This window comes from Chrysemys picta, chromosome 6 (assembly GCF_011386835.1).
Source record: "Chrysemys picta bellii isolate R12L10 chromosome 6, ASM1138683v2, whole genome shotgun sequence".
NCBI classification, from domain to species: Eukaryota; Metazoa; Chordata; order Testudines; family Emydidae; genus Chrysemys; species Chrysemys picta.
Window position 1 is genome coordinate 37,979,859 of NC_088796.1, and position 27,779 is coordinate 38,007,637.

Below are 27,779 nucleotides of genomic sequence, written 5' to 3' on the forward strand. Positions count from 1 at the left end.
GGATCCCAGATATATTACCTTGCATTTATCTGTTCTAAAAATGCACTTTGTTATATTGTGACCATTTTACCAGGTGATTCAGACCACTCTGCTACAGTAATCTGTCCTCCTTTACTATCCCACTAATCGGTGTCATGCGCGCACTTTATCAGCAAAGATTTTATACCATCATCTAGACAGTTGATTACAAAAAAAAAAATTAAAATGTTGGACCAAGAAGAAAGCCTTCTAGAAATGGCCCCTCATTGACACAGATTTGTCAGCAAGCCAGTTTTTAATCCCTCTAATGTGTCCACTATTAAATCCATATAATGCAAGATTGTTTTTAATCGGAATGCCATGATGTATCAAGTCAAATGCCTTGGAGAAATCCAAGTATACTATATCAACAGAACTGCATTTATCAAGGAGACCTCCAATCTTCTTTAAAAAAAAAAAATCCAACTACAGACAGAATCAAAACTACTTTAAGATATTTGAAAAGAGGACATGAATGTGAAAGGATATTTTCAGCACTCAAAAGAAAGTCTTTTCAACAGGGAAAAAATCCTTAGGTCACAAAATGTCACAAGATAAATTACATTTAATTAAGAAATGTGTTGAGTGGAGATTCGCTCGTTCCAAAAGTACCATGTGACAGAAGTATAAACAAACAAAATGATTATAGTATAACGAGAGCCCTGCAAATGCACGGATATCCACTTTAGATCCGCGGACCATTTTTGCATATCACGGACCGGACACAAATACAAATTTTGTATCTATGCAGCGTTCTAAATATAGGATCTCAAAAGGCAGTGAAACAACTGTCTGCATCTCAGACTATGAGGCTGCTTTCCCACCTTTCAGATCCCATATTCCCTCACCCTCCATATATAGGGAAAGGGGAGGTGATAGATCAAGACAGACAGTAAAAATCACACATGCTCCTATTACCGCAGTTTAAGCGGCCAAGCAATTTAGAAAACCTTCATTGTCATATCAGGTCAGAGAGGGAAGCTATACTGACTTACTTTGCAGAAACAGCTGCCTCCCTCTCCAAATGACCTGATACGGCACAAATTAAGTACTGTTTGGGCAGCCAGAGACCCCCGTCCTGTTCCGCTACGCCCCCTCCCCCTCCTGTGCCCCCTTCACTCCTAAACCTTGCACACATACCCCTGCACCTACATGGGAAAACTGTCATGGAATCACAGAGTGCTTGTCATTGCTCCTCACAACCCCTCTAAGGTGAAGTTACAATAAAACATTAAGTAATAAGTAAAGTATGATGTAATATGTTAATCAGGATCAGGTTAATATTCAAAAGTACCTAGCTAGCAATTCTGGCTTGGTGGCTGAGGAGTCCTCCTTCTCAGAGTATGCTAAAAAAGGTGACCAAATTTCTAAATAACTTTTGGGGACGCGTCTCTTGTGTATGTACTGGGCATGAAAATTGCTCCATTACAAGGACAGTCCATATTTTACTTCCACAGAAGTCACATTTTTCCAATAACATGCAATACAAAGTCTTGCTGCTAACAATAAAAAAGAAATTAATGTGTCATTTCTGTTTAAAATGTAGAACCTTATTGGAGCATTAAGGAAACTGGTCAGGGGGATCTCTCAGAAGCTGGCATTTTGCTATAAGATGAATCTCTTTAATAATTTCCTCCCCAAGCCATCTAATTCCTAGACACAACCACCACATGTGCAAGTATGTTCCCCTTTCCCTGCAATCCCTCAAACAGAGTGCATCCCTAGTAGCAAAAATATGATGCATCTTAACTGGAGTCAAATGCCATCTACACAGTAATTTATAAAAATTTCATTTGTGAGCTAAACTAATTGAAGATGTATATCCCCTTTGCCATACAGAGACCCGCACATCTAGATCAATTTGTCCAAATCCCTCTCCCATCTTTTCATCTAGGTTATTGTCCTATCAATCAAAATTATAGACGTCTTAGAAATTAAATATTTTGTCATCTTCCAGTTTGCTCTGGATCGCCTCAAATGTAGTTAAAGGTCAAGATAGAGCAGTCTTATATCCAAATTTCACAATAAAATATTTTATTTGGAAACAATGAAAATATGGGATCTGTATATTGTAGGTCTCTTGGTACGATTTCAAACCAGGACCAAGGAACAGCTGTCCACATTGAGTAATCTCAGCCCTTCCACACAATAGACATTTTGATATTTCCTAGAGATAAATCCCTGGTTATTAATTCAAGTAGGTAAGGAAGTGGGCCTCAATGACAAGAATTTAAAAAAAAAAAAAGTTGTCCCATCCTCCTAAAACGGACTCAATGAAAGGGTGATTTTTAATTTTTGGTGACCTAAATTTCTTTTTAACCCAACAATAAATAATCTCCAGGCTTGTTTGAGTTTTACCCAGTGTTTGGACGGTCGTAGCTCTTCTAAGCCAGAGTTCTACTAACATGCAATCAGGGACTGCAAGTCTGTCCAGCATAGCAAAGAAGACAAAGTTACTAATCCATTATGAAAAAACAAGTGTAATAAGAATTCTAGAAACTCCCACTCAAGCATTACTTTAGAAGGCAAAGGAATACAAGAAGTGAATTAATTCACACACCTTGGCACGAACATGAAAGTCAATGGGGGTTGTCCAGACGGAATTAATATCATGATGAGCAAGCTTGCAGCTGCATTTTCCAGTTTAAACAAGAATTGGTCATTGAAAATCTACAATTTACACCCCAAACTACAAACCTTCAATTCCAATGTTATTTCCATCTTAACACATGAATGTGAAAGCTGGAAGCCCATGAAAGGTACAGACTGACATCTAAATGCCTTCAAAAGCAAATGCCTTAGAAAAATACAAGGTAATAAATGGAATTAATTTGTAACAAATGCTGAAAATCATCAGATTTCATCAACCCTTTATGTCTAAAGTTATCCAAAAAAGACAATCAAAATATTTGGTACATGGCTTAGGAATGAAGCCAGAACTACCACCAGGGCTGGTATGCTATTGGACAGCTGGAGGAACACATAAATGGACCAACTGAAACACCTCCATTGAACACTACTCAGAAAGGGAAAACTTATGGGACTTAATAAAGAGGCCACACAAAGAGCAGTTCAGGATAAACAGGAATGGTGGAGTCTTGTTCACATGCTAAGCTATATCTAACAGTGCAGGAAGGATTCAGATTCAGAAAGCACCTGTTTCTTCTCTCCCTAAGGTGCTGGAAAAAATGGCCCCTGCAGAAGCTCCTGAACATCAGAGCAGAGTAAGGAATTTAGGGGGCTGAAGGCCAAGAGGTAGAAAGAAAACAGGAGGAAGAGACCCAGAAGAAACTCAATGGAGTTACCTCTGGAGTTGATTTTCCCAGATGCTCATGACAAATGAGGACCAAAATTTCCTAGAAGTGTAGTCAGGAGTCCACCACGGGAAGTACTCAAGCATGTGATTAATTATGCATGCATAAGTGTGAGTCAGTTGGGGACTTTCGTGTATGTTTTGATTTATTTAGTAAAAATATTGGTCACAGAAAGCAAAAACCAGGTTTGTATACTACAGATTATTTGGGAGTGACTAGAAACTGTTTATATATGTTGCTCAAAAAATAAAACTTTAGATACAAGGGTGCTTCAAGTAACATTCCCAATATTAGAATAACATAGTATCTCTGGGTCTACTTAAGAGAAGGACTGTAATAAAAGATAACAGGTGAGCATGCTTAGAGATAAGTAGATGCACAAAGTAAGTGGGTTTGCAAAACCCCTAACTAATGTCATTAATCACTTACTTTCACAAGAACTAAACATTCACCCAGGATACATCATAAAATGATTTACCTATATAAATGATTGTCGTCCTCAAAGTCTTCCTTGCCCCATCTTCCTTTGATATCTTCAACAACATGATTCTTCAGAAATTTTTTAAGCAGCTGAATTGTTTGATTACGTGTCACTTCTGGGCCAAAGTTTTGGTTACATCTGAGCAGTTCATGTAACCAGTCTACTGCCTCTGAGGCTTTGAAGCAACACTCATAGTTTTTGAAAAGACTACGATGCCTCCGTAATGGCATCCCTTCACGAAAGAGTTCAATGGTCTCATTCCACTGGAAAAGAAGGGGGGGAAGAAAGATACAATTACAGGGCTCTAAAAATAATCTTTAAGGGTGAAACAATGTTGTATGTGAAATCAATGTCAATACAGTTAGAGCATTTTGCAGGCATTCATTTTAATGGATACAAAATAAAACTGCAAATATTCAGATACCAGAGTTATCAATCATGTTACAACTATTGCCAAAGTTTTGCCGTTATCCTGAGGACTAAAACCACTAGACAGAATGAAAAATACCTACACTGCTATGTCTCCAATGCCATGCCCCAAGCAAGTTAAATAAATCTGCTGAACATAGTTTACTCCATGCTCTATTTAACAAATATTCTCTATCAACTCCTCATTTAATACATTCTGAAAGTTATACCTTAGGGTACATCTACATGAGAAAGCTACACCAGCTTAACATAAAATCAGTTAAGAAACCCATGTAGTAAAACCAATGTAAAAGCCTATGAAGGCACTCAGTTTCAGAGTAACTTATTCCAGGCTGGTTTAAACTAAAATCCAATATAAACGGCCCTTAAACTGAAATAGGAGCAGAGGCATTTGCACTGGTTTAAGTAAATCAGATTAAAACAACACACACACACACACGCACATTTTTAGGCCTGGTCTACACTTAAAACTTTGGGTGACGTAGCTATGACACTCGGATCATCAAAAGTCCTGAGCATCACAGCTATGCCCACCTAAACCCCCCAACATAGACCTTCTTCTATCATCCTAGCTACTATGTCCTGGGAGAGGTGAGCTACTACAGTGACAGACTCTGTGCTCTTTCAATTGCTGTAGTGTTCACTAGCCCTAAGGCCAGGTCTACACTAAAAAGTTAGGTTGACCAAGCTATGTCACACAGGGGTGTGAAAAATTCACACGCCTGTGTAACAGTTAAACTGACCTAACCCCCAGCATAGACTCCGCAAGGTTGGAAGAACTCCATCGACCTAGCTACCACCTCTCAGGGAGGTGGATTAACTAAAGCGACTCCAATCACTGTAGTGAGTGTCTATACTGAAGCACTACAGCAGCATAGCTGCAGCACTGCAGTTGTGTTGCTGTAGACACAGCCTTAGTTAAACTGGTGTAAGTTTGTGTGTAAGGAAGAGCTCACTATATGTCACGTCTGCTTTTATAAAACCTTGAACATCCTTCTTCGTGTCACTCTTCCTTTTCTCTCCTGTAAGAGCTCACCGTCCAACAGACCCCGTTGAAGAGGAATGGGTATGGGCAGTGATGTAGGCAGCAAAGCAGGATGTGAGTGTACAAGTGTATGTTAGTATTTTGGGGCACGATGCCAGGAGGTGAAGCTACTGGGCTATGATCCAGCTAGCCATGAGTTGCCATTTGGGGGCTGGGCTAGCAGGTGCAGAAATAAGGCTCCAGGTAGAGGAAAGGACCAAGTAGCAGCCCTGGGGAGGTGGCCAGGATATGGCAGAAGCGGGGCAACTGGCGGGGGAAAGAAGCAGATGGGGGGAGGGGGCTAGACAGGGCTTCGGGGACCAGACCGAAGAACTGGGGGTGGGGGACTCGCTCAGGAGGTCTCTGCAACTGCGGACCGCTGGGGGGGGCCTCCGGAAACCCCTTGGGGGGTCAGACTGCGGGATTCCGGGGACCGCAAGGGGGCTGAGAGAGTCCGGGGAGCGCAAGTACGAAGGGCCAGTCTCCGGGGACCGCTCGGGGGCAGGGGGGCGAGGCCGGGGACCGCTGGGGGGGGGAGGGGAGACGCGAGACCGAGGAGCGCGAGGACAGGGGGCCAGTCTCCGGGGACCGCTCGAGGGTAGGGGGGCGAGGCCGGGGACAGCTCGGGGGGGGGGGAGACGCGAGACCGAGGAGCGCGAGGACGGGGGGCCAGTCTCCGGGGACCGCTCGAGGGTAGGGGGGCGAGGCCGGGGACCGCTCGGGGGGGGGGGGGGGGAGACGCGAGACCGAGGAGCGCGAGGACGGGGGGCCAGTCTCCGGGGACTGCTCGGGGGGGGGGCGCTGTGCCGAGCTCGATGCCCTGGCACGACCAGACGCTGCGGGACCCGGCCGGGGACTTACCAGCCGGGTTGCCCGGTAGGGCCCGGGGCCCACCAGTCGCGGCTCCATGGCCCAGTAGGCCCCGCTGTCTCCACGGCAACCCGACAATACACAGGAGAAGGCGGAGCCGAAGAAGAGTTTGAATTAGGACCCCCAGGGTGCTGCCCTCTCATTGGGCTGAAGAGTGAGCACGTGACACCTCATCGCTCCCTGATTGGAGGGGCAAGGGCAGGACATAGAGGCCGATACATCGCCTTGGCTCCCAGCACAACACCTGTGCAGCCGGGGGGGGGGCACTGGGAGGGGACATGGGCGGGGGGAGTCCTTGGAAGGGACTTTGGGAGGGTGCCCTGTGGAAGCTGGCATAATAGGGGAGTTATGGAACAACAAATCACATGTAACAGTGTACTATCATAAGTATAAATGTAGCCTGAGGTTAGCAGCTCGAGTCCAAGGCATGGCAGAGCATGAGTTTGAACTCAAGCTGCGTTAGAAGCCCACTTGCTGAGTCTTCTGGTAAAGGTATTTTAATTTAACCTGTGTTAAAAGCACTCCCCCTGCCCTCCCAAATGACATACCCTCAGGTTGTCTCACACAGGTTAGAAAGGTGCTAACAGCTGCTCACACATTGCTTGGTCTATGTTATATCAGACACTGACAAAATCTAACATGTGCTGGGCTGTTCCTGGTAAAGCTTGGGTCTGTTATAATTGGGCCTACAGATTTACCCCACTTATGAGCCTAACTGTGGGAAAGTGGACAAAAGTTTGTAAAGTTATACAATAAAAAATTAAAACAAATGAGGCTGAAGTTGGTTCCTTATACCCAGTACATTATTCACGGTGCCAGCTCCTTATTGAATGGCCAAAATTATTTATACACATCAGTGTAAGATTAATTTGATGACATTTCCAAAAAAAAGTAATGTGATCAAATTTAAATTACTTATTTCTTTATGATTAATGAAACAAACACAGAGCTGGGTTTTGACTGGTTGTATATGACAAAGTCAGTCTTAGGTCTCCCCTTACAAGTAGGGGGCTAAATTTCTCAACTAGAGAGATTAGCTGGAGCAGCTAGGAGGGTATTAAATTACCACTACATTGGGAGTGTGTTAAGGAGGCAAAACGTAAACTCAAAGCATCAAAAGAACAAATTGTATTGGTATGGCAAAGAATGCCAAGAGGAGAAATTTTTCAATTGCATATATCAATGCTAGCAGTCTGGGTAACAAGAGGAATTGTAGATTCTCCTTGATGAGGGAAAAAATATATATAACGGCCATACTGGATCAGACCAAAGGTCCATCCACCGAGTATCCTGTCCTCTGACAGTTGCCAATGGCAGGTGCCCCAAAGGGAATGAACAGACAGGTTATCATCAAGTGATCCATGCCTTGTCACCCAATCCCTGCTTCTGGCAAACAGAGGCTAGGGACACCATTCCTGCCCATCCTGGCTAATAGATTCATGGAAGATAGCCATTGATGGACCTATCTAGCCCCCTTTTGAACCCCATTATAGTATTGGCCTTCACAACACCCTCTGGCAAGGAGTTCCAGAGGTTGACAAAACATTGTGTGAAAAAAAAATTGTGCTACCTATTAATTTCACTTGGTGGCCCCTTGTTCTTGTATTATGAGTAAATAACACTTCCTTATTTACTTTCCCTATGCCACTCATGATTTTATAGACCTCTATCCCCCCAGATACCTCTTTTCCAAGCGGATATATACTTGGCATGACAAACCATTCACTATAACCTCTTCAGGAAAAATAGAGTGGGTAGAAGAGGTGTGGGAGGTGGCATGCCCACAGCATGAGTTACTCATTACATACAGATGCTTAAGGTGTTAAAAGAAATGGTGATGTTATGGGGGAAGATGGATTTGGGAGACATGCTAGAGGGCTCACACTGCCAATAACAAAATTTCAGTCCAGTTACTACTAAAAAAAATTCTCTTTTAAAAATATGTATGATTTTCTAGAACATTTTCATCCAACATTAGGGAATGCTATTTTGATCCTCATTATGACAGATTAAAAAATTAATCACTGGACTGGATGTTGACATTTGTCTAGGGACCAAGATAATTTTCCTCATGAGTGATGTTAATTGGGAGGGGAGGGGGAAATGAAAGAAACTGTGAGTTCTTTAAGAAGAGTTTATTGGATGGACAAAAAGTTTCCACAATCAAGAAAGAGGAAAACTTTGGTTAAAAGTCCATCCTGATTCAGTGTTGAAGTGGAGTAGGCAATTAGAAATGGATAGATGGCAATAGAAACTAGAAGTTATGAAGTGTAGAAAAGTGATAAGGGAAGGGAAGACGGAAAAATCCATAGTTGGGAGGGCTAAGCACAATAAAAAGGTGGGGTTTTTTATAAAGAATATTAGAAACTAAAGAAGTTCTAGAAATGGTATAGGGATATAAGCATATTACCAGATGGAGATTGTCAGATTGTTAATGATTCAGAAAGTATTCAATAAATATTTCCATTTTGTGTTTGGAAAGAAGCAGGATAATGTATGGTCACATTCTGGGATGCAATCCAGACCATGAAGAGTTGTGTCACTGTCTGCCCTGTAATTTGGGTGCCTCCCACGACTTTGCTGTTGTTGCCTCCAAGCTGGGCTGCTCACAACCAGCCTACCAGCATGCAGGTCGCACCCTGAGTGTCTGTGTGCTCCCAGCCCTGGTTCAGCAGCTCTGACCCCAGCAGCCTGTCAAAAGCCCTTCTCTGGCTTCCACCAGCCTTGGTTACTATTTGCTGTGTGACCCTGACATAATCTCAGTCCCAAATTTTTCCAAAACCATGTGCTCTGCAATGTCCAGCTCTCTCCTGGGCAGTTTAGAGATATAATTTGGTAGATTTGTTCCTCTAAAGACACAAAAATACACCACAGCTTATTAACTTAACTGAGTAAATACACCCTTCCCTTGAAAAGCAGCACTGAGCTGGTTTATTGTAAAAATGAAATAAATTTATTAACAAAAATATATACAATTAAGTGAATTCAATTATAAGGAACGAAGTTAGAGTTACAAGTAAAACAAAATACACTTCTAAAAGTTTGCAACTTAATCTAGGAAGATACCGGCTTTATTCAAGATTGTTTCTCACACCAATCATTCTTCTTCTTCCCGCCATGGCTGACTTTCCCTCAGTCAAGATCTTCCACAAAAGTACAAGGTGTTGGCTTCCCTTGTCTTCCTGTGTGAAAGAACTTTGCCTGCTCAGGTTTCTCACCTAGATTCAGTTCCAGAGACTTCAACCCCCGTTGGTTGAAGGGCCCATCTTTCTCAGGTTGCAAGCGCTCTGGCCTCTTGTGCCTGTCTAGTGATGGATGCCAAAGATGGCTCCTGCCCTTCTTTGCATCTTCCAAAGTTCAATTAACTTGTTGCAAGAGGTAAGAACCTCATGATGTTCTTCCCTTCCTGTGGGCTTCCTATGCACCTGTATGATTTCTATGTAAATGAGGCTTCCATTGTTTCTGATTCCATCCTGCTTAATTTACATATGAGATAGGTAGCTATTCCTGTCCTCCTGTGATTTTTCCCTCCTGTCTGGACTATACAGCCTAATATCAAGGAGTATCCATAATTTTGTATGTAGTGTTAATAAATACATTTCTCAATTATATTAATCAGTGTGTCATTAGCATTCAGAAAATAACTCAAACTGTACACTTTAATAATACAGTAATATTGTATACAATCAATTCAGGTTCAGCTCCCTGTCTTTATAGGCCAGTAAACCTTTGACTTGCTAGGTTTAGACACTATTTGGTCATCTTCCCCACTAGTTAGTGTATGGTTTGCTTCCACCTCTTGTTAGCTTGATGGGTCTATTTACAGTTTATATGTAAATTGAGGTAATACACGTTCCTTTGTTTAGCATACGCCTGTTTAACAACTCCCCCTGCCATACGTGGTTTGAACACCTTTTAGTTATCATTTGAGCATATATTCGTAACTCCTAATGCCTGTCATGCATATACATCACACACGAATATTAATTGTCAGTGAGTTATTAGTTGTCAAATGATATCTCCCAAGGCATATGTTGTACAAAGATTATACTAGTGGATAAGGTGTGAATACAGGGGTGCTTTGTGTCACATATATTTGTATCACATGATGCCAGTGAATTTCTTTCCAGCCCATCAGCAGACCCTTATAACTTGCACCCAAAAGTCCTAAAAGAGTTGGTTAAGGAAATCTCTGGCCCATCAATGCTAATTTTTAATACATTTTGGAATACCAGGGAAATTCCAGAAGACTGGAAGAGTACTAGTGTTGTGCCAATATTCAAAAAAATGGAAGAGGTATCAGCTAGGTAACTATAGGCCAGTTAGCCTGACATCAGTCCCAAGTAAAATATTGGAAAAGCTGATACAGGATTCAGTAACTAAAGAATTAAAGAATAGGAACATAATTAATTCCAGTCAACATGGTTTTATGGAAAATATGTCTTGGTTTGGAGGAGGGGTAGACTGGGTACATCTGGGGAAGCCTGGCTTCAGCAGGGGCAGGAGTCCCAGCTGGAGGTGGATAGTGGGAATGAGGGGCCCAGCTCAGTGTGCAGTTCAGGCTACCTAACCAAGGTAGTATGTAGCCCTCCAGTAAATTGCTAACAGTGATTTTTACACACAGCATCTTAGGGCAGGAAAGATCAAGGAGCAACCTCTTACATGTTAATGGCTTCTATAGTACCAACCAGTAGCTTACTAGGATGAGAAGAAGAGGCGGAACTAGAAATGTTGGTCGGGGGAGCTATATGTGAGAAATGGTGGAGGAGACACACCAGTCCCCTCTCACATGTATAAAGTTACTGCAACAATCATGTAATAAAAATTGTCAATGTTTTAGGACATAGACCATGGTTGAGATTTTTCTCATTGGCCCTGTTAGCAACTGTGAACATTTCAAGGTATGACCATGATTCCCATCCCACTATAACAAAATATACAGGGGAGAGAAGCACTGAGGAATTACATAGCAACTGTGTGGCCTAGTGGAAAGATCACTGGACTGGGACTATTCCTATCTCTACCACTGGCTTGCTGGGTGACCTTGGGCAAATCACGTTACCGCTCTGTGCCTCAGTTTCCCCATCTGTAAAATGGGGATAATGTGTAAAGGTGTTTGAGATCTACAGATGAAAAGCATTACAGTAGCATATCAACTGGCAATTTAAGTGAGAGCTACAACTGTCTAAATGGCCACTAACTCCTACCAACAAACATTTCTCTTTGTTTAAAAACCTAGGAAATTAAATGGCAACAAAATTCTGTCCCTCTTCCTGGTGTCCTAATTCTCCCCTCCTCATCACCTGGATCCACAACCCTTTCCCACTATTCTCCCCTACTTTTGCACCACAATCATCCTCTCCCAGCAAGTGTTTGCTTTTCAGATTATAATTTCCCAAAATAAAAAAAAAATAAAGAACTTTGACAGAGGCAGACTGAAGCAGATATCTGTCCTGGGTTGGAGTCAAGCACACAGAGCTCAGGATGGTATCAGGCTCAGTGACAGTAACATACCGTTGGAGCTACACGAGTTTTTACATAGGGCTAGTTTTCCAGATAGTTAGTCTTTCTTTCAGCACTTGAGCAGTGTAATCCATTAAGAGTATCCAGGTAAGCTTGCCTTTGCTGTAGGTGGTCCCTTACACACACAAAATATTCAGGTTACTCCCAATCCCAAAGTACCGTCACTTACCCCAGGTAAATTGCACCTTTGATCTCACACCAAAGACAACACCTGTAGCCAATCCTGTAATAAACTATCTGAAGATTTATTAACTAGGAAAAGGAAATAAGAGTTTACAAGGTTCCCAGCTGGAGGTGGGTAGTGGGACAAAGCAGGTAATACACACACAAAATGTTACAGTTACAGTCTTTGGTTCCAAAAGATTAGAGGCTGCTGTAATATGCAAGCTCTAAGTCCTTTAGGCCTAACCCACACTAAGTAGCTGTGGATCCCTTGCTTATTCTTAGAAATCTTGCCATGTCCAAGTCCTTCTTTTGTTGGACAGGCGATAACACTTCCTGTGGCAAACAAGCATTACCAAGTGTGAAATACTACTCTCCTGACCGAGGGAGTACAGTTTCAGGGCAAACACTTAAATATTACCTTATAACATGGGATACGACTATTATAAGTGAGATTACTGCTTGCAGCAGCTTACAAGCATTTCATAAAGTCTGAACATCAAAAACATTTTCATAAACTTAATACCTATTTTAACAGTGCTAACACACAGGTCAGCCAGATTGCTTTCCAGCTATTCATCTATCAGTGTTCAGTGAGGCCTAGGGGTCTTGGCATGAGCTGGAATCTAGTCTGCCAGCATTACAATATCTAAAAGATTTCCTATGTAACTGAACAAAGATCATGTTCAGCAGCTCCGCTCCTCAGGCACAACAGAGCAACGCTCTACAATAAGGATGAAGCTGGTCTGTGCAGTAGACAGAACTTTGAGGGGCTGTGACTGAACACCCCCAAGAACTAAGGATCCATATAAACCTCACCACCTTCTGCTCCAAGTGCAAGGCCTCTGTCTTTGACATATGTATACTCAAATATAAACACATAGCAACATGTATATTCAAATAATTTTAAAAGTCCTAAAACCCAGCCAGAACTAGACACTCCACTGCTCACTCTTCAATCCTTGTGGAGAGGATGAAAGAACAAACACCATGTGACAGATGTATAGTCACTTTGCTTAATGCACTATTGGAAGGCACTCAGATATTGCAGTGATCAGTTTTGTGACGTTGTGCAGTCTATATGGTTTTATAAAAATATAAGTGAATATAATGTAACTGAGATATTCTTCACGCAGAAGGTCTCTTGTAAGGTATCATTACAAAGCTCATAATCTACTGAGTGTGATCATCCTATTTGTAGAAATGTACCACTCTTGTATCTAAAACTAGAAATATAAAACATAATTCTGAGGGCCTATTGTAATTATGTAAAGTGTGGGCCATTAAGGATGGTTTGGAATCTTGATGACTCCCATTGTCTGCAGATGGCTGTATTTAACTGCGAGTCTTCCTGTATATGTGTGTGCTGGCAAGTGAGTAATGAAGTCTTGCAGTGACATGTGATCATGTCACCTGAACTGGAATCCATCTTTAACCTGGTGCTTTTCCAGTGGGGGGGGGGGGTGGAAACCCAGAGGGACAAAGGGTTCCTGCCTTATGCAAAAGATATATAAAGGGGTGGAAGAGAACAAAGGGGAGAGGAGCCATCATGAAGAATCCCCTAGCTATCACCTGAGCTGCAACAAGAGCTGTACCAGGGGAAAGAATTGTGCCCAGGCCTGGAAGGTGTCCAGTCTGAGAAAAAACTTACCGAAGCATCTCTGAGGGTGAGATTATCTGTATTCAGTTTGATTAGGCATAGATTTGCGCATTTTATTTTATTTTGCTTGGTGACTTACTTTGTTCTGTCTGTTACTACTTTGAACCACTTAAATCCTACTGTCTGTATTTAATAAAATCACTTTTTATTTAGTAATTTACTCAGAGTATGTATTAATACCTGAGGGAGCAAACAACTGTGCATATCTCTCTATCAGTGTTATAGAGGGCGAACAATTTATGAGTTTGCCCTGCATAAGCTTTATGTATACTCAAGCTCATATAAGCTTTATGCAGGGTAAAACGAATTTATCTGGGTTTAGACCCCATTGGGAGTTGGGCATCTGAGTGCTAAAGACAAGCACACTACTGTGAGCTGTTTTCAGGTAAACTTGCAGCTTTGGGACAAGTGATTCAGACCCTGGGTCTGTGTCTTGAGCCAGACGGGAGTGTCTGGCTCAGCAAGACAGGGTGCTGGAGTCCTGAGCTGGCAGGGAAAACAGGAGCAGGGGTAGTCTTTGCACATTGGGTGGCAGCTCCCAAGGGGGTTTCTGTGATCCAACCCGTCACAAGTTTGATATAGGACTATATAATAGATGTAGTATATTTAGACTACTGTGAGGCATTTGACAGTACCATGTGACATTCTGATTGAAACGTGACCACTCTATATGTCATTATTAAAGTACACATTTAAAAGTTTAAGAAATAGCTAATTAGCAATGTAGTTTTCAATGGGAAATCATCACCGAATGGAGGTCTTTCTAGTGGGGGTTCTGCAGGGATCGGTACTAGGTCCAACACTATTTAACATTTTCACCAATGACTGGATAGTAAATATAAACTCACAGTTGATAAAATTTGTGGATCACCCAATGCTTGGCGGAGTGGTAAATAATGATGAGAGGAGAGCAGTCTTAGGCTAGGTCTACACTTCCCACCTGAATCGGCGGGTAGAAATCGATCTCTCGGGAATCGAATTATCGCGTCTCATTGGGACGCGACAATCGATCCCCGAATCGATGCTCTTACTCCACCAGCGGAGGTGGGAGTAAGCGCCGTCGACGGGGAGCCGCAGAGGTCAATTTTGCCGCCGTCCTCACAGTGGGGTAAGTCAGCTCCGATAGGTCGAATTCAGCTACGCTATTCGTGTAGCTGAATTTGCATATCTTAAATCGACCCACCCCACTCCCCCCCTGTAGAGAAGACCTGCCCTTACAGAGAGATCTGGATTCAAACAAAACATGTTTAGGAACAAGGAATCCAGGCCATACCTACCAAATGGGATATTGGAAAACAGTGACTCTGAAAAGGATTTAGGGGTCTGACTTACTGTTGTGCTGTGTAGCACGTAGGTTACAGGGTCCCAGCTCTCCCCTGTCTCACGTATCCCTTGCCAGCACTCACTCCAACTCTGTGGCAGTCCCTCTTCCAATAGGTAATAACTTGGCCCTACAGCCAGGTCACCAATTGAGTCGACTCTCTTCCAGAATAACAGAATCCAACGAAAAAAGAACAGGAGTACTTGTGGCACCTTAGAGACTAACAAATGTATTAGAGCATAAGCTTTCGTGGACTACAGCTTTCGTGGATGCATATGCATCCGAAGAAGTGGGCTGTAGTCCACGAAAGCTTATGCTCTAATAAATTTGTTAGTCTCTAAGGTGCCACAAGTACTCCTGTTCTTTTTGCGGGTACAGATTAACACGGCTGCTACTCAGAATCCAACGAGATATAGCTGGCCAATGTCCCCACAAAACAAAGAGCCTTCAGCCCACCTCCAGGTTCCTGTGGGCTGCATGCCCTTGCCTCAGATCTCACAACATCTGTATTCCCCTGTAGTCTGGAGAAGGGTTTGTTCTTGTTTCATGAGTGATGTTTGGCAGAGGAACCTGGGTCCTCCCTCTCCACTAGGCACTGACCAAGGGCTCTACAAGTGGCAGCAATATCAAGCACCCAGGGTGCTCCAAGGCTGTCTCACGGGACACTTCCTACTACTTACTTTCCCAGGGCATGATCGCAGTACCAAACAATCCAAGTGAAGGCTTCCTTAATCCTTAGGGATAAATTAATCCCTGCTCTGGGATCTGGGGTAACTGCTGCTTGTGGACCCACCTTCTGCTGTACACTTGCACATGAACTGTTGGGCTATTCCACTAGCCTCTGTGCTATTTCCTCCCCTAACTGAGCTACTTGGCTCTCTTTTAAACTCCTCTTCTAGCTAGTGCAGGCTTTGCAGTGGTGTGGGAGTCCAAAACTGCTTAACCCAGTTCTATCCCAATGTGGAGTATATACACCCCAATATGGAGTATATACACCCCAATATAGGAGCATAGAAGGATAGAAATATAGGGCTGGAAAGGTCTAGCTCCCTCCTGCTAACGCAGAAGCAAGTACACCTAGACCCTCCCTGACAGTGGTTTGTCCAACCTGTTCTTAAAAACCTCCAATGATGGGGATTCCACAACTTCCCTTAGTAACCTACTCTAGTATTTAACTATCCTGATAGAAAGTATTTTCTAATAGCTAACAGTCACAGGGTAACTGCTCTCTGGGGATAGACTGAGCCTAGCGCCTCTGCACTGGAATAGCTGACCCTAATCCAACTAATTAAAGAGGGCTGGGGAGCAAAGTCATGTTGGACTAGAGCTAATGCTGGCGGTGGGTCCCTGAAGCAAGGTGGCCAGGAGCTCAAGGAAACAATCCAATGGCTGCAGCTCCAAGAGAGGAGCTGAGCTGAGCTGACAGAGGTGAGGAAGCTGCCAGCAGCTAGAGTACCAGAGTCCCCTGGGAGGGGTGGCCCTGAAGCCTGGGTAATGAGTTAAGACTGCCTTCTGTTTGTTTTGTTATCCTTTGTTATAAAACAATTAAATAAACCTCCACACTGAATGTGGCAGCATGTGCTTAGAGCCAGGGAGTAGTGGTGGCTTACATGGGGACACTAACCTAAATCTCCCTTGCCGTAGATTAAACCCATTATTTCTTGGCCTACCTTCAGTGGACATGGAGTACAACTGAACACTATCCTCTTTGTAGCAGCCCTTAACATATTTGAAGGCTGTTAGAAGGTTCCACCCCGCACCTCTCTCCAGTTTGTTCACATCTTATCTAAAGTGTGGCACCTAGAATTGAACACCTTACTCCAGCTGAGGCCTCACCAGTGCCCAGTAGAATGGGCCAATACCTCCCATAGCTTATATATGATGCTCTTGTTAATACACCCCAGAAGGATATTTGTCTTTTTTGCCATTGCATCACATTGTTAGCTCATTCAGTTTGTGATCCATTATTATCCCCAGATCCTTTTCTGCAGTAGTACTGTCTAGCCAGTTATTCCCCATTTTGTAGTTGGGCATTTGATTTTTCCTTCCTAAGTGTAGTACTTTGCACTGGTCTTTACTGATTTTCATCTTGATTGCAGATGAATTCTCCAATTTATCAAGGCCCTTTTGAATTCTAATCCTGTCTTCCAATGTGCTTGCAATCTCCCCCAGTTTGGTGTCATCCACAAATTGTATAAGCATACTCCCCATCTTCCTCTCTGCTATCCAAGTCATTAATGAAGTGGACAAGTAACTGAACACAAGCTCCCAGTGCAATGCAGGGGCAAAAAAAGGGGCTAATGTGATTGTTGGATATATAAACAGGAAAAATGAGTAAGAGCATGGAGGTGATTTTACCTCTATTTATGGCAGTGGTGAGACCAATATGAAATACTGCATCCAGTTCTGGTGTCCACATTTTGTAAAGGATTATCAAAAATTGGAGAGGGCACAGATCCAAGGGCTTGAGAAAATGCCTTACAGTGAGCGAGTTCAAGAGCGCTATCTGTTTAGTTATCAAAAAGAAGACTGAGATTTGACTTGATTAGGATGTGTGAGCACCTTCACGAGGCCAAAATACTAGGCATTAAAGGGATCTTTAATCTAGCAGAGAAAGGTGAAACAAGAATCAATGTCTGGAAGCTGAATCCAGACAAATTTAAATTAAAAATTTGTGCCTAATTTCTAATGAGAGTGATCAACCACTGGAGTAAACTACCAAGGGAAATGGTAGATTCTTCATGTCTTCAAATCAAGAGTGGATGCCATTCCTGAATATACATTTTAGTCATAGACAATTTGTTACTGGGCTCAGGACAGGGGTAACTGGATGAAATTGTATGGTGATGTACAGGACATCAAACTAGATTATCTAATGGTTCTGTCTAGCCTGAAAGTCCTTCAAGCTATGAAACCCTGTTTACTGGCCCTTCTGCACACATCTTTTTCAAAGCTATCCCCTCCATGGGGATGTTTGGTGCAGTAGTTAATTGTGTTTGGAATACAGACCATAAAAACCTCTTTATGGAAAGAGACAGCACCAAATTACAAAGAAACTCCCTTTCTGTGCAAAACAGGGTCATACAAATGCTTAAATATAGGTGTCATCAGTGATCAGCATTAACAGCAACAATTGCTCAATTAAAACATTACTTATTTTACAATTTCAAAGTTTCTATTATAGTGTCAAAGTGAACAAGTGCGAACGATTGTCAATTGAGTACACATCATTTCATTATGGTGAATCTTACTCATTACACTTGCAGTTAAGTCGGATCACAGAAAGATTAAAACATTCGACCCTTTGCTATTTCCATCAGAGATTTCTGTGCATGACAGTAAGAAAGTTGAAAGAAAATGAGACATTTTGGTGGATGCATCTCAAAAGTAATAATCTGCATCTTTTCAAATACCATTCACTGACTATTCAAAACAAAAAAGAAATGCCTCTACCTCAGAAAAATCTTTCTTGTGCCCTTTCTGTAGCTCTTTTCCAAGTAAATTTAACATAGCATTAATATTTAAAATGTTTCAAATATTAATTAGTGCAATTAAGATCATTAACATTATTGGCATAATCACTAGAGTTTATTAAAGCAAAGGTGTTGCCATTATAGGTATAAAGTTTTTGCAATAACATACAACATTAGGAACCATTTTGTATGTTCCCGCACCCTTGGTCAAACTGAGGGCTGGTATATCTGTGATGGAGTTTTGGAATTAAAACAGAAAGGAGGTGGAGATATTCTAGCCACAAGCAGAGTTCGCCACACTCCATTAAAGTGTACCAAGCCACACTGCCACTGTACGAGTCTCATAGCAACACTAAAAACACTAGCTACTTCAGCTAACTGTAGTATACAGGAATATGGTAGTATTCCTTTAAGTAGCTTGTGAGCACCCTAGGGTGTTCACTGTTTCCTATGCTATTTGAAGCCCTGTGGACAGCACTAAAACAATAATCAATTGTAATGTGTACTTGCTATTTAGGAAAGTGATGAGCAGGAGAGGTATGTACTGGAGCTATTTGTGGGGTGGGAGGGATAAAATAGAAATATTTTTTTAAATGGCTGAAAGAGGAATCGAGCACTGGAGATATTCAGCAGTAACCTGGAAGGTAGCGTGAGAGGTATAGTGTTGTGGAGATACCCCCTACTCACAGCATCTTGGACACTATATGGCAGTAGCATAAAGGGTGGTTGCTTCAAATTTATCAGACACCCACTAGAGTCTAGTGACTAGACAGGGTGATATGAAATATGTAAAAGATGGAACACATATGCAGTGTTCCAGGGCAGCACCCTGCTAAGATTATCTATATCTTGGGTCCTGCCAAATTCACAGCTATGAAAAATGCATCAGACCATGAAATCTGGTCTCCCCCCATGAAATGTGGCCTTGTGTGCTTTTATCCTATACTATGTAAATTTCATGGGGGAGACCAGCATTTCTCAAACTGGGAGTCCTGACCCAAAAGGAGATTGCAAGGTTATTTTAGGGGGGCCATGGTGTTGCAACACTTACTTCTGCACTGCCTTCAGAGGTAGGTGGTTGGAGAGTGGCAGTTGCTGACCAAGGGCTCAGCTCTGAAGGCAGCAGTGCAGAAGTAAGGGTGGCAACACCATACCATGCCATGCTTACTTCTGCGCTGGCAGCAACTCTGCCTTCAGACCTGGACTCCTGGCCAGCAGCCGCTGCTCTGCGGCCGCCCAGCTCTGAAGGCAGTGCAGAAGTAAGGGTAGCAGTACTGCAACCTCCCTACACTAGCTTGGGGGGGGGGGGGAAGGGGTTTGCAAGGCAACTCCTTTTTAGGTCAGGATCCCTACAGTTACAACATCATGAAATTTCAGATTTAAATTGCTGAAATCATGAAATTTAGGATTTTTAATATCCTATGACCATGAAATGGACCATGAATTTGGTAGGGCCCTATCTATATCCCTTTCCAGGAGCTAGTATTAGTGGTGAGCACTGGACTTATCATAGTGTCTCCTTAGATCTTCCTAGTGGAGCCCCCCACCCACACATTTTTCATATCAGCTCTGACTAGTAGGTGTGTGGTAAAATGGTAACACCCTATGCTAATCCATATGTTCTACCGTTTCAGTAAAGATGTTATCAAATGGATTTTTCTCCTCCATGTATTAACTTTAAAATGCAAGTGATGCTCTTTCTGAAGTTTGACTTAGTATGAAATTAGAATAACTAACATGAAAGCTATCATCCAATATCTAAACAAGCTCAGCCAGCGTGGAAGTAACTGAAGTTTTGTTGAAGTAAGTGGTTTACTGCAGCAAGTGCAAGAGACAGATTTTTATCACATCTATTAGTTTTTGATCATCAAATCACACACAAGGCCCTGCAAACCAAAAAGGCCACTCTCCTGAGCAGGAAAAGTACTTTTAGAAAACATGAGAAGTGAAAAATCATGGAATCGTGTTTGGGACAATGTCTTCCAAAATGCTGAAAATGTTGGAATTTCAATCAAGGGAGAGGAAGACAAAAGGTGTTTGGTGACCAGGGTAAAATTTAAAACCAAGCGACTTCATTGTCTACTCAAGCAGTGGAGCAAGAGAGCACCTTCCAGCTGAATCACAGAAACTTAAGCAAAAGTGGTGCCAACAACTTTTTTCCCAGTTATTAACACGGAAATTAAAAGGTTTTCTGAGGAAATGATAAAGCTTGCCAGAAGTGTAAATGCCATTCTGATTTGTGAACCTCTCACAGTTGACAAGGTGCTGGAAATCTATGGAAAGATCATAGCAATCAATGCCAGTTGAGCAAAATCTGAAATGTAGATTGCACATACTGATACTGAATCTCATGGACAAGGTGTAATGTTAGAAAAATCTGAGATCCAAGCTAACAGCCTCAGAGTACCCCAATTTCTGTAAACTGGTTCAGTTAGCTCTTCACCGTCTGTTGGCTAAGTCAAGTCTCAAACATCCTTCTCAGCAATGCAGCGAATTAAAACATACTTGAGAACAATGAGTCAGAAAAGGTTTTCAGCTTTGGCTATCCTGAACATTGAATCTGACATCACTAAAAACATTGATTCTTCAGAAGCTGTGAAAATGTACGCTTCCAAGGAAAACAGACAACTTCTACTGGAATCAGAAGGTAAGAGCAAGGTTTTTATTTGTGTTCTTGCTGAATGTGTTTTATTACCGATGTAAGTGGACTAACACAAGATAAACAGATTGGCCACTGGGTTGTGATCTAATGTTGTATACAGTAAACAAGCAATGTTTCTATTTGCAGCTTGAATATATACACTATTATACACCAAAACCACTGCTGTTGGAATCACACAATTCTGAATGTCACATGTTCCTGAGCACAGTTGCTATTAAGTTTCATTCAGTTCCCCCAAAGAACATTTTCACCAGTCACCTATGCTGGCTGGAATGTGAGACTTTGTTCTCCTCTCCCCACCAAGTTTCCTTCCCCCCGCCCCTCTTATTTCTTCTACTATCTTATCCCTCTTCTTTTTCCTTCTGTCTAATAAAAGTCAGGCTCAGCCAGCCAGCACTACATATTTTAAAATACTGCTGTAAGCCTGTGACCAGAAATCCAAGCAAAACATTGCTCTACACAGCCCCATGCTGGAACAAGTTTGCCAGGTTTTGGAGAGGCTGATAAGGCTAAAAGGCTGTGCCTTTGTTTTTCCAGCAGAGAGGTTGCAAGTGAAAGTCAACACCAGAGAGGAAAGCTTCATTTGCTATGTTTACTGTTCTTTTCTTTCCCCTTTTGTATGTGTTTGTCCTGTTTTGTCTTCTAGGAAGAAACAGCTTCAGCCTCAGCCGGCTCCAGGGTTTTGGCTGCCCCAAGCAGCCAAAAAAAAAAAGCACGCCACAATCATGATCTGCGGCGGCAATTCGGCAGAAGGTCCTTCACTCCGAGCAGGAGTGAGGGACCATCTGCCAAATTGCTGGACCTGTCGCCTCTCTCCGGAGTGGCCGCCCCAAGCACCTGCTTGCCAAGCTGGTGCCTGGAACCGGCCCTGGCTTCAGCCCATATTAACTCTTTCCCCCAGTTATTACCTGTGATGTACTGCTAAATTTTATAATACAGGAGCCCTGCAGAAATGATCTCACACTGGTAATTCTGTGACACGAGAGAGAGATTTTTGGAAACTATCTTGTGTGTGACATCACCATAAAGTACCCATATTCAAAACCTAACATTTTACCAGTACATTTTATCTAACTGAAAATCTGTGCCACAGCAATTATGCGACTTCACATATTAGTAATATATACACATCTCATCAATATAAAAAACACACAACTCAGCTTTTATATACTAAACAGTAAACTAAGTAGCAAGGCACTTCCAAAGCACATGTGCATTTAATCAAAAAGCTCTTTGGCAACACATGTAATATACTGGTTTTACAATATTTATATTCTCTACAAACGTCAAATAAAGCATTTAAGTTTCCAAAAGAGTAATTTACACTGATCTCAAACTTTACATGGATTTTAAGTTTCGAGTCTGCAAATTTGAAATGGTATCAGGTGATTTACTTTATGATTAAGCATGATACACTTCTCTCCTAGAGCAGGATTATGAACAAAGGTGCACAGTGAGACGTTTTCAGTCTGCTTAATGTCAGAGAGCTAGTAATGAGAATTATCACTTTTCCTTAGTTAATTTCACAAATGTTCATGGGCCTCTGTGCCATGTGAGTTTATGCTCAATTGGCTGAATGTTAAAAAGCTTCTCACCCAAGTCCTTGAGTCACCATTGTGTTACTTCAGTTTCAAGTTGGTGTAACTCTATTAGAACTAAATGAATGGAGTTACACCCCTGTGAAAGGAGAGTAATTCAACAGAGAATCAGAACCCAAAATTTATATCTGAACCCAAAATTTTGCCCTTGGAAAAACTTGTAATTTGAGCACAAACAGCATTTGTTTGTCATTCCCCGGTCACGTAGCTGGGCACCAAATGCAAACAAGTGGTCATCACAAATATATATCCTGTTTTTGAAAATGTGCTCTCTGTGTCACAGAAATCAGACACTAGGATCCATATTGCCATGCAATTAAAAAAAAAAATTAACAACTAACCAAAAAACCAAAAGTTCCATGGTTGAACCTTACTTTATGCTTAATCAGTCTGAATTGTTCATGGAATGCTGAGAGAACTGGGAACACTTGTATTTGGTTTAAATTAGGGCTGTCAATTAATCGCAGTTAACTCACACGGTTAACTCAAAAAAATTAATCGCTATTAATCACACGGATAACAATAGAATATCAATTGAAATTTATTAAATTTTTTGGAAGGTATTTACGTGCCAGATATGCTAAACATTCGTATGCCCCTTCCATGCTTCGGCCACCATTCCAGAGGACATGCTTCCATGCTGATGATGCTCGTTAAAAAAAAAAATGTGTTAATTAAATTTGTGACTGTAGTCCTTGGGGGGAGAATTGTATGTCTCCTGCTCTGTTTTATATGCATATATTTCGTGTTATAGCCATCTTGGATGAAGACCCAGCACATGTTCATTTTAAAAACACTTTCACAGCAGATTTGACAAAACGCAAAGAAGGTACTGATGTGAGATTTCTAAAAAATAGCTACAGCACTTAACCCAAAATTTAAGAATCTGAAGTGCCTTCCAAAATTTGAGAGGGACAAGGTGTGGAGCATGCTTTTAGAAGTCTTAAAAGAGCAACACACTGATGGGGAAGCTACAGAACCCAAACCACCAAAAAAAGAACAGCAACCTTCTGCTGGTGACATCTGACTCAGGATATGTCTACACTACGAAATTAGGTCGAATTTATAGAAGCCGGTTTTATAGATATCGGTTTTATACAGTCAATTGTGTGTGTCCCCACATAAAATGCTCTAAGTGCATGAAGCCGGCGGACCGCGTCCACAGTACCGAGGCTAGCATCGACTTCCGGAGCGTTGCACTGTGGGTAGCTATCCCACAGTTCCCGCAGTCTCTGCCGCCCATTGGAATTCTGGGTTGAGATCCCAATGCCTGATGATGCAAAACAGTGTCACGGGGGGTTCTGGGTACATGCCGTCAGGCCTCTCCCCCTCCATCAGAGCAACAGCAATCGATTCGCGCCTTTTTACCTGAGTTACCTGTGCAGACAACCATCACCATATGTCATCTGGATGCTGGCAGACGTGGTACTGCATTGCTACACAGCAGCAGCTAATTGCCTTTTGGCAGTAGACGGTGCAGTACGACTGGTAGCCTTCATCGGCTATCTGGGTGCTGGCAGACGTGGGGCTGCATTGCTACACAGCAGCAGCCCCTTGCCTTTTGGCAGTAGATGGTGTACTAAGATTGATATCCGTCATCGTCGTATTCCAGTTCAATCAGAGACACCTGGGCAGACATGCTTTGTCTCCTGGAGACTCAGTCCTGCCGGCAGTCCGATTGAACCCTTTTGACGATGATGGCTAGCAGTCGTAGTACAGTATCTTCTGCCAAGCACCCAGAAGATGCCGAGGGCTATCAGTCATGCTGCACTGTCTGCTGCCAGCTTAAGATGTAAAAAAATAGATGTATTCATTTGCTTCCCCCTCCCTCCGTGAAATCAACGGCCTGCTAAACCCAGGGTTTTGAGTTCAATCTTTGGGGGGGCCATTCTGTGTGACAGTTGTTTGTGTTTCTCCCTGCTGCACAGCCACCTTTGCTGATTTTAATTCCCTGTACCTGTACGCCATGTCGTTAGTCGTCCCTCCCTCCCTCCTTCAGTTTCGCACCTTTTTTCAGACCAGACGCCATAGCACTGGGATCATGGAGCCCGCTCAGATCACCGCGGCAATTATGAGCACTATGAACACCACGCGCATTGTCCTGGAGTATATGCAGAGCCAGGACATGCCAAAGCAAAACCAGGACCAGCCAATGAGGTGATTGCAGCGCGGCGACAAGAGTGATGAGGAAATTGACATGGACACAGCCCTCACACAAGGTACAGGCCCCAGCAATGTGCAAATCATGGTGTTACTGGGGCAGGTTCATGCCGTGGAATGCCGGTTCTGGGCCCGGGAAACAAGCACAGACTAGTGGGACCGCATCGTGCTGCAGGTGTGGGACGATTCCCAGTGGCTGCAAAACTTTTGCATGTGTAAGGGCAGTTTCATGGAACTTTGTGACTTGCTTTCCCCTGCCCTGAAGCGCCAGAATACCAGGATGAGAGCAGCCCTCACAGTTGAGAAGCGAGTGGCAATAGCCCTGTGGAAGCTTGCAACGCCAGACAGCTACCGGTCAGTCGGGAATCAATTTGGAGTGGGCAAATCTACTTTGGGGGCTGCTGTGATCCAAGTTGCCAGGGCAATCAAAGACCTGCTATCTGGGAAACGTGCAGGCCATAGTGGATGGCTTTGCTGCAATGGGATTCCCAAACTGTGGTGGGGCGATAGACGGAACCCATATCCCTATCTTGGCACCGGAGCACCAAGCCACCGACTACATAAACTGCAAGGGGTACTTTTCAATGCTGCTGCAAGCCCTGGTGGATCACAAGGGACGTTTCACCAACATCAACGTGGGATGGCCGGTAAAGGTACATGATGTTTCGAAAGCTGGAGGAAGGGACTTTCTTCCTGGACCAGAAAATAACCATTGGGGATGTTGAAATGCCTATCGTGATCCTTGGGGACCCAGCCTACCCCTTAATGCCATGGCTCATGAAGCCGTACACAGGCAGCCTGGACAGGAGTCAGGACCTGTTCAACTACAGGCTGAGCAAGTGCCGAATGATGGTGGAATGTGCATTTGGACATTTAAAAGCGCGCTGGCGCAGCTTACTGACTCGCTCAGACCTCAGTGAAAAGAATATCCCCATTGTTATTGCTGCTTGCTGTGTGCTCCACAATATCTGTGCGAGTAAAGGGGAGACATTTATGGAGGGGTGGGAGGTTGAGGCAAATCGCCTGGCCGCTGATTACGTGCAGCCAGATACCAGGGTGGTTAGAAGAGTACAGCAGGGCGCGGTGCACATCAGAGAAGCTTTGAAAACGAGTTTTGTGACTGGCCAGGCTACGGTGAGAAACTTGTGTTTGTTTCTCCTTGATGAACCCTCCGCCCCCCCCCCACCCGGTTCACTACTTCCCTGTAAACCACCCACCCCACCCTCCCCTCCTCCCTTCGAGCACCGCTTGCAGAGGCAATAAAGTTAGTTACTTCACCTTCATGCATTCTTTATTAATTCATCACACAACTAGGGGGATAATTGCCAAGGTAGCCCGAAAGGGGTGGGGGAGGAGGGAAGGAAAAGGACACACTTCAGTTTAAAACTTTAACACTTATCGAAGGCCAGCCTTCTGATGCTCGGTCAATCATCTGGGGTGGAGTGACTGGGTGGCTGGAGGCCCCCCGCACCGTGTTCTTGGGCATCTGGGTGAGGAGGCAATGGGACTTGGGGAGGAGGGCTGTTGGTTACACAGGGGCTGTAGTGGCAGTCTCTGCTCCTGCTGCCTTTCCTGCAGCTCAACCATACACTGGAGCATATCAGTTTGATGCTCCAGCAGTCAGAGCATCGACTCTTGCCTTCTGTCTGCAAGCTGACGCCACCTATCATCTTCAGCCTGCCACTTGCTCTGTTCATCCCGCGATTCAGCCCGCCACCTCTCCTCTCGTTCATACTGTGCTTTTCTGTAGTCTGTCCAAATCTCATTGGTAACAGCAGTATATGTCTGTGAAGAAAGGGTAGTATATGGCTCTAATGTTATAGGCATGGCTTACGGACCACTGAATGCAATTGTAGGCAGAGACTGGCCTAATTTCCTAGCCCTGTTTTGAGAAAGGGTACCAATTGGACCAGTTGACTATAAGCCAACCCTCACTCAGACATAGGGTGTTGGGCTGGGTGGCCCAGGGGTGAGGATGAGGAGTCAATGAACTGGATAGAGTTGGTCAGGATTGCTGAACAGCAGATGTCAAGTCAATTACAAGCCCTGGAGACACAGTTACATGAGACAAACTGGGAGCTGGAAGAAGTGAAAGCCTCACAACAGAAAATAATAGAGGAGGCAGCAAAACAGGAGCTACAATGGTTTGGGCAAGACTAGACCTTTAAAATTCTCTGCTGCTACTTTAAGAAAATTAATGGGTGCACACACCCTAGAGCCACTTTTGAGCTACCCCTGCTGCACTATATTAGAGAATTTTCAGTCTTGTGAAAAGTTTGCTACATCTGATAATCTTGGCAATGGGAAACTGATTGTTTAAGGATAACATGGCATCTACAAATTCTTGCTGATTTCTCCCCCGCCCATCTTTTCAATCAAATATTTTTCTTGGTTACTTTTTCCTAACACTTCTATTACAAGTAGCCAACTCTGGCATCCCAGACATCCACCTTTCTACCCCAGAGCTATCCAACATAATCTCCCCTCACCAGCCATTCAAACTTTCAATGATTTTCTCCCCATTGTCTGAGTCATATTTAAACTAGGCCTAATTTACTGCCCTCTATGCCTTCACCCTCTCTTCTAAATTGCTCTCAGTAACACCTTTCTTCCAGGAGGCCAATAAACCCTAAAACATGCCTTGCTTAGCTTCACTAATGAACAGTATTGTTTTACTTGTTTTCTCTCTCACTTCCCTATTTGGATGTTATCTAGATAAGTTTGTAAACACTTCAGCACCAGAGCTTGGTCTTCATACATGTCTAGAAAGCGCCCTTCCCAATAAAACATTAATCCTGCTTTGTGAACTGATTTTAGCCACTATTTTATAAAGTGAAGGTGTCATATACAGTATGTAATACAGACAGTGAGCACTGAAAAAGAACAGGAGTACTTGTGGCACCTTAGAGACTAACACATTTATTAGAGCATAAGCTTTCGTGGGCTACAACCCACTTCTTCGGATGCATATAGAGTGAAACATATATTGAGGAGCTTCTTCGGATGCATATAGAGTGAAACATATATTGAGGAGCTTCTTCGGATGCATATAGAGTGAAACATATATTGAGGAGCTTCTTCGGA

General features: G+C 43.1%; 1 protein-coding gene across 2 annotated transcripts in view; it reads right to left on the minus strand.

The window, feature by feature from the left end:
* Positions 1-6,287, minus strand: part of DEPDC1B (DEP domain containing 1B) — a 55,182-nt gene extending 48,895 nt beyond the window's left edge. For both annotated transcript variants that reach the window (XM_042841721.2, XM_005281015.4), the window contains exons 1-2: positions 6,128-6,287; positions 3,811-4,076 (exon numbers count right to left, since the gene is read on the minus strand). In XM_042841721.2, the coding sequence (XP_042697655.2) occupies positions 3,811-4,076; positions 6,128-6,175 (314 nt within the window). In that variant the 5' untranslated portion in view covers positions 6,176-6,287. The remainder of the gene's footprint in view (positions 1-3,810; positions 4,077-6,127) is intronic.
* Positions 6,288-27,779: the final 21,492 nt, after the last annotated feature.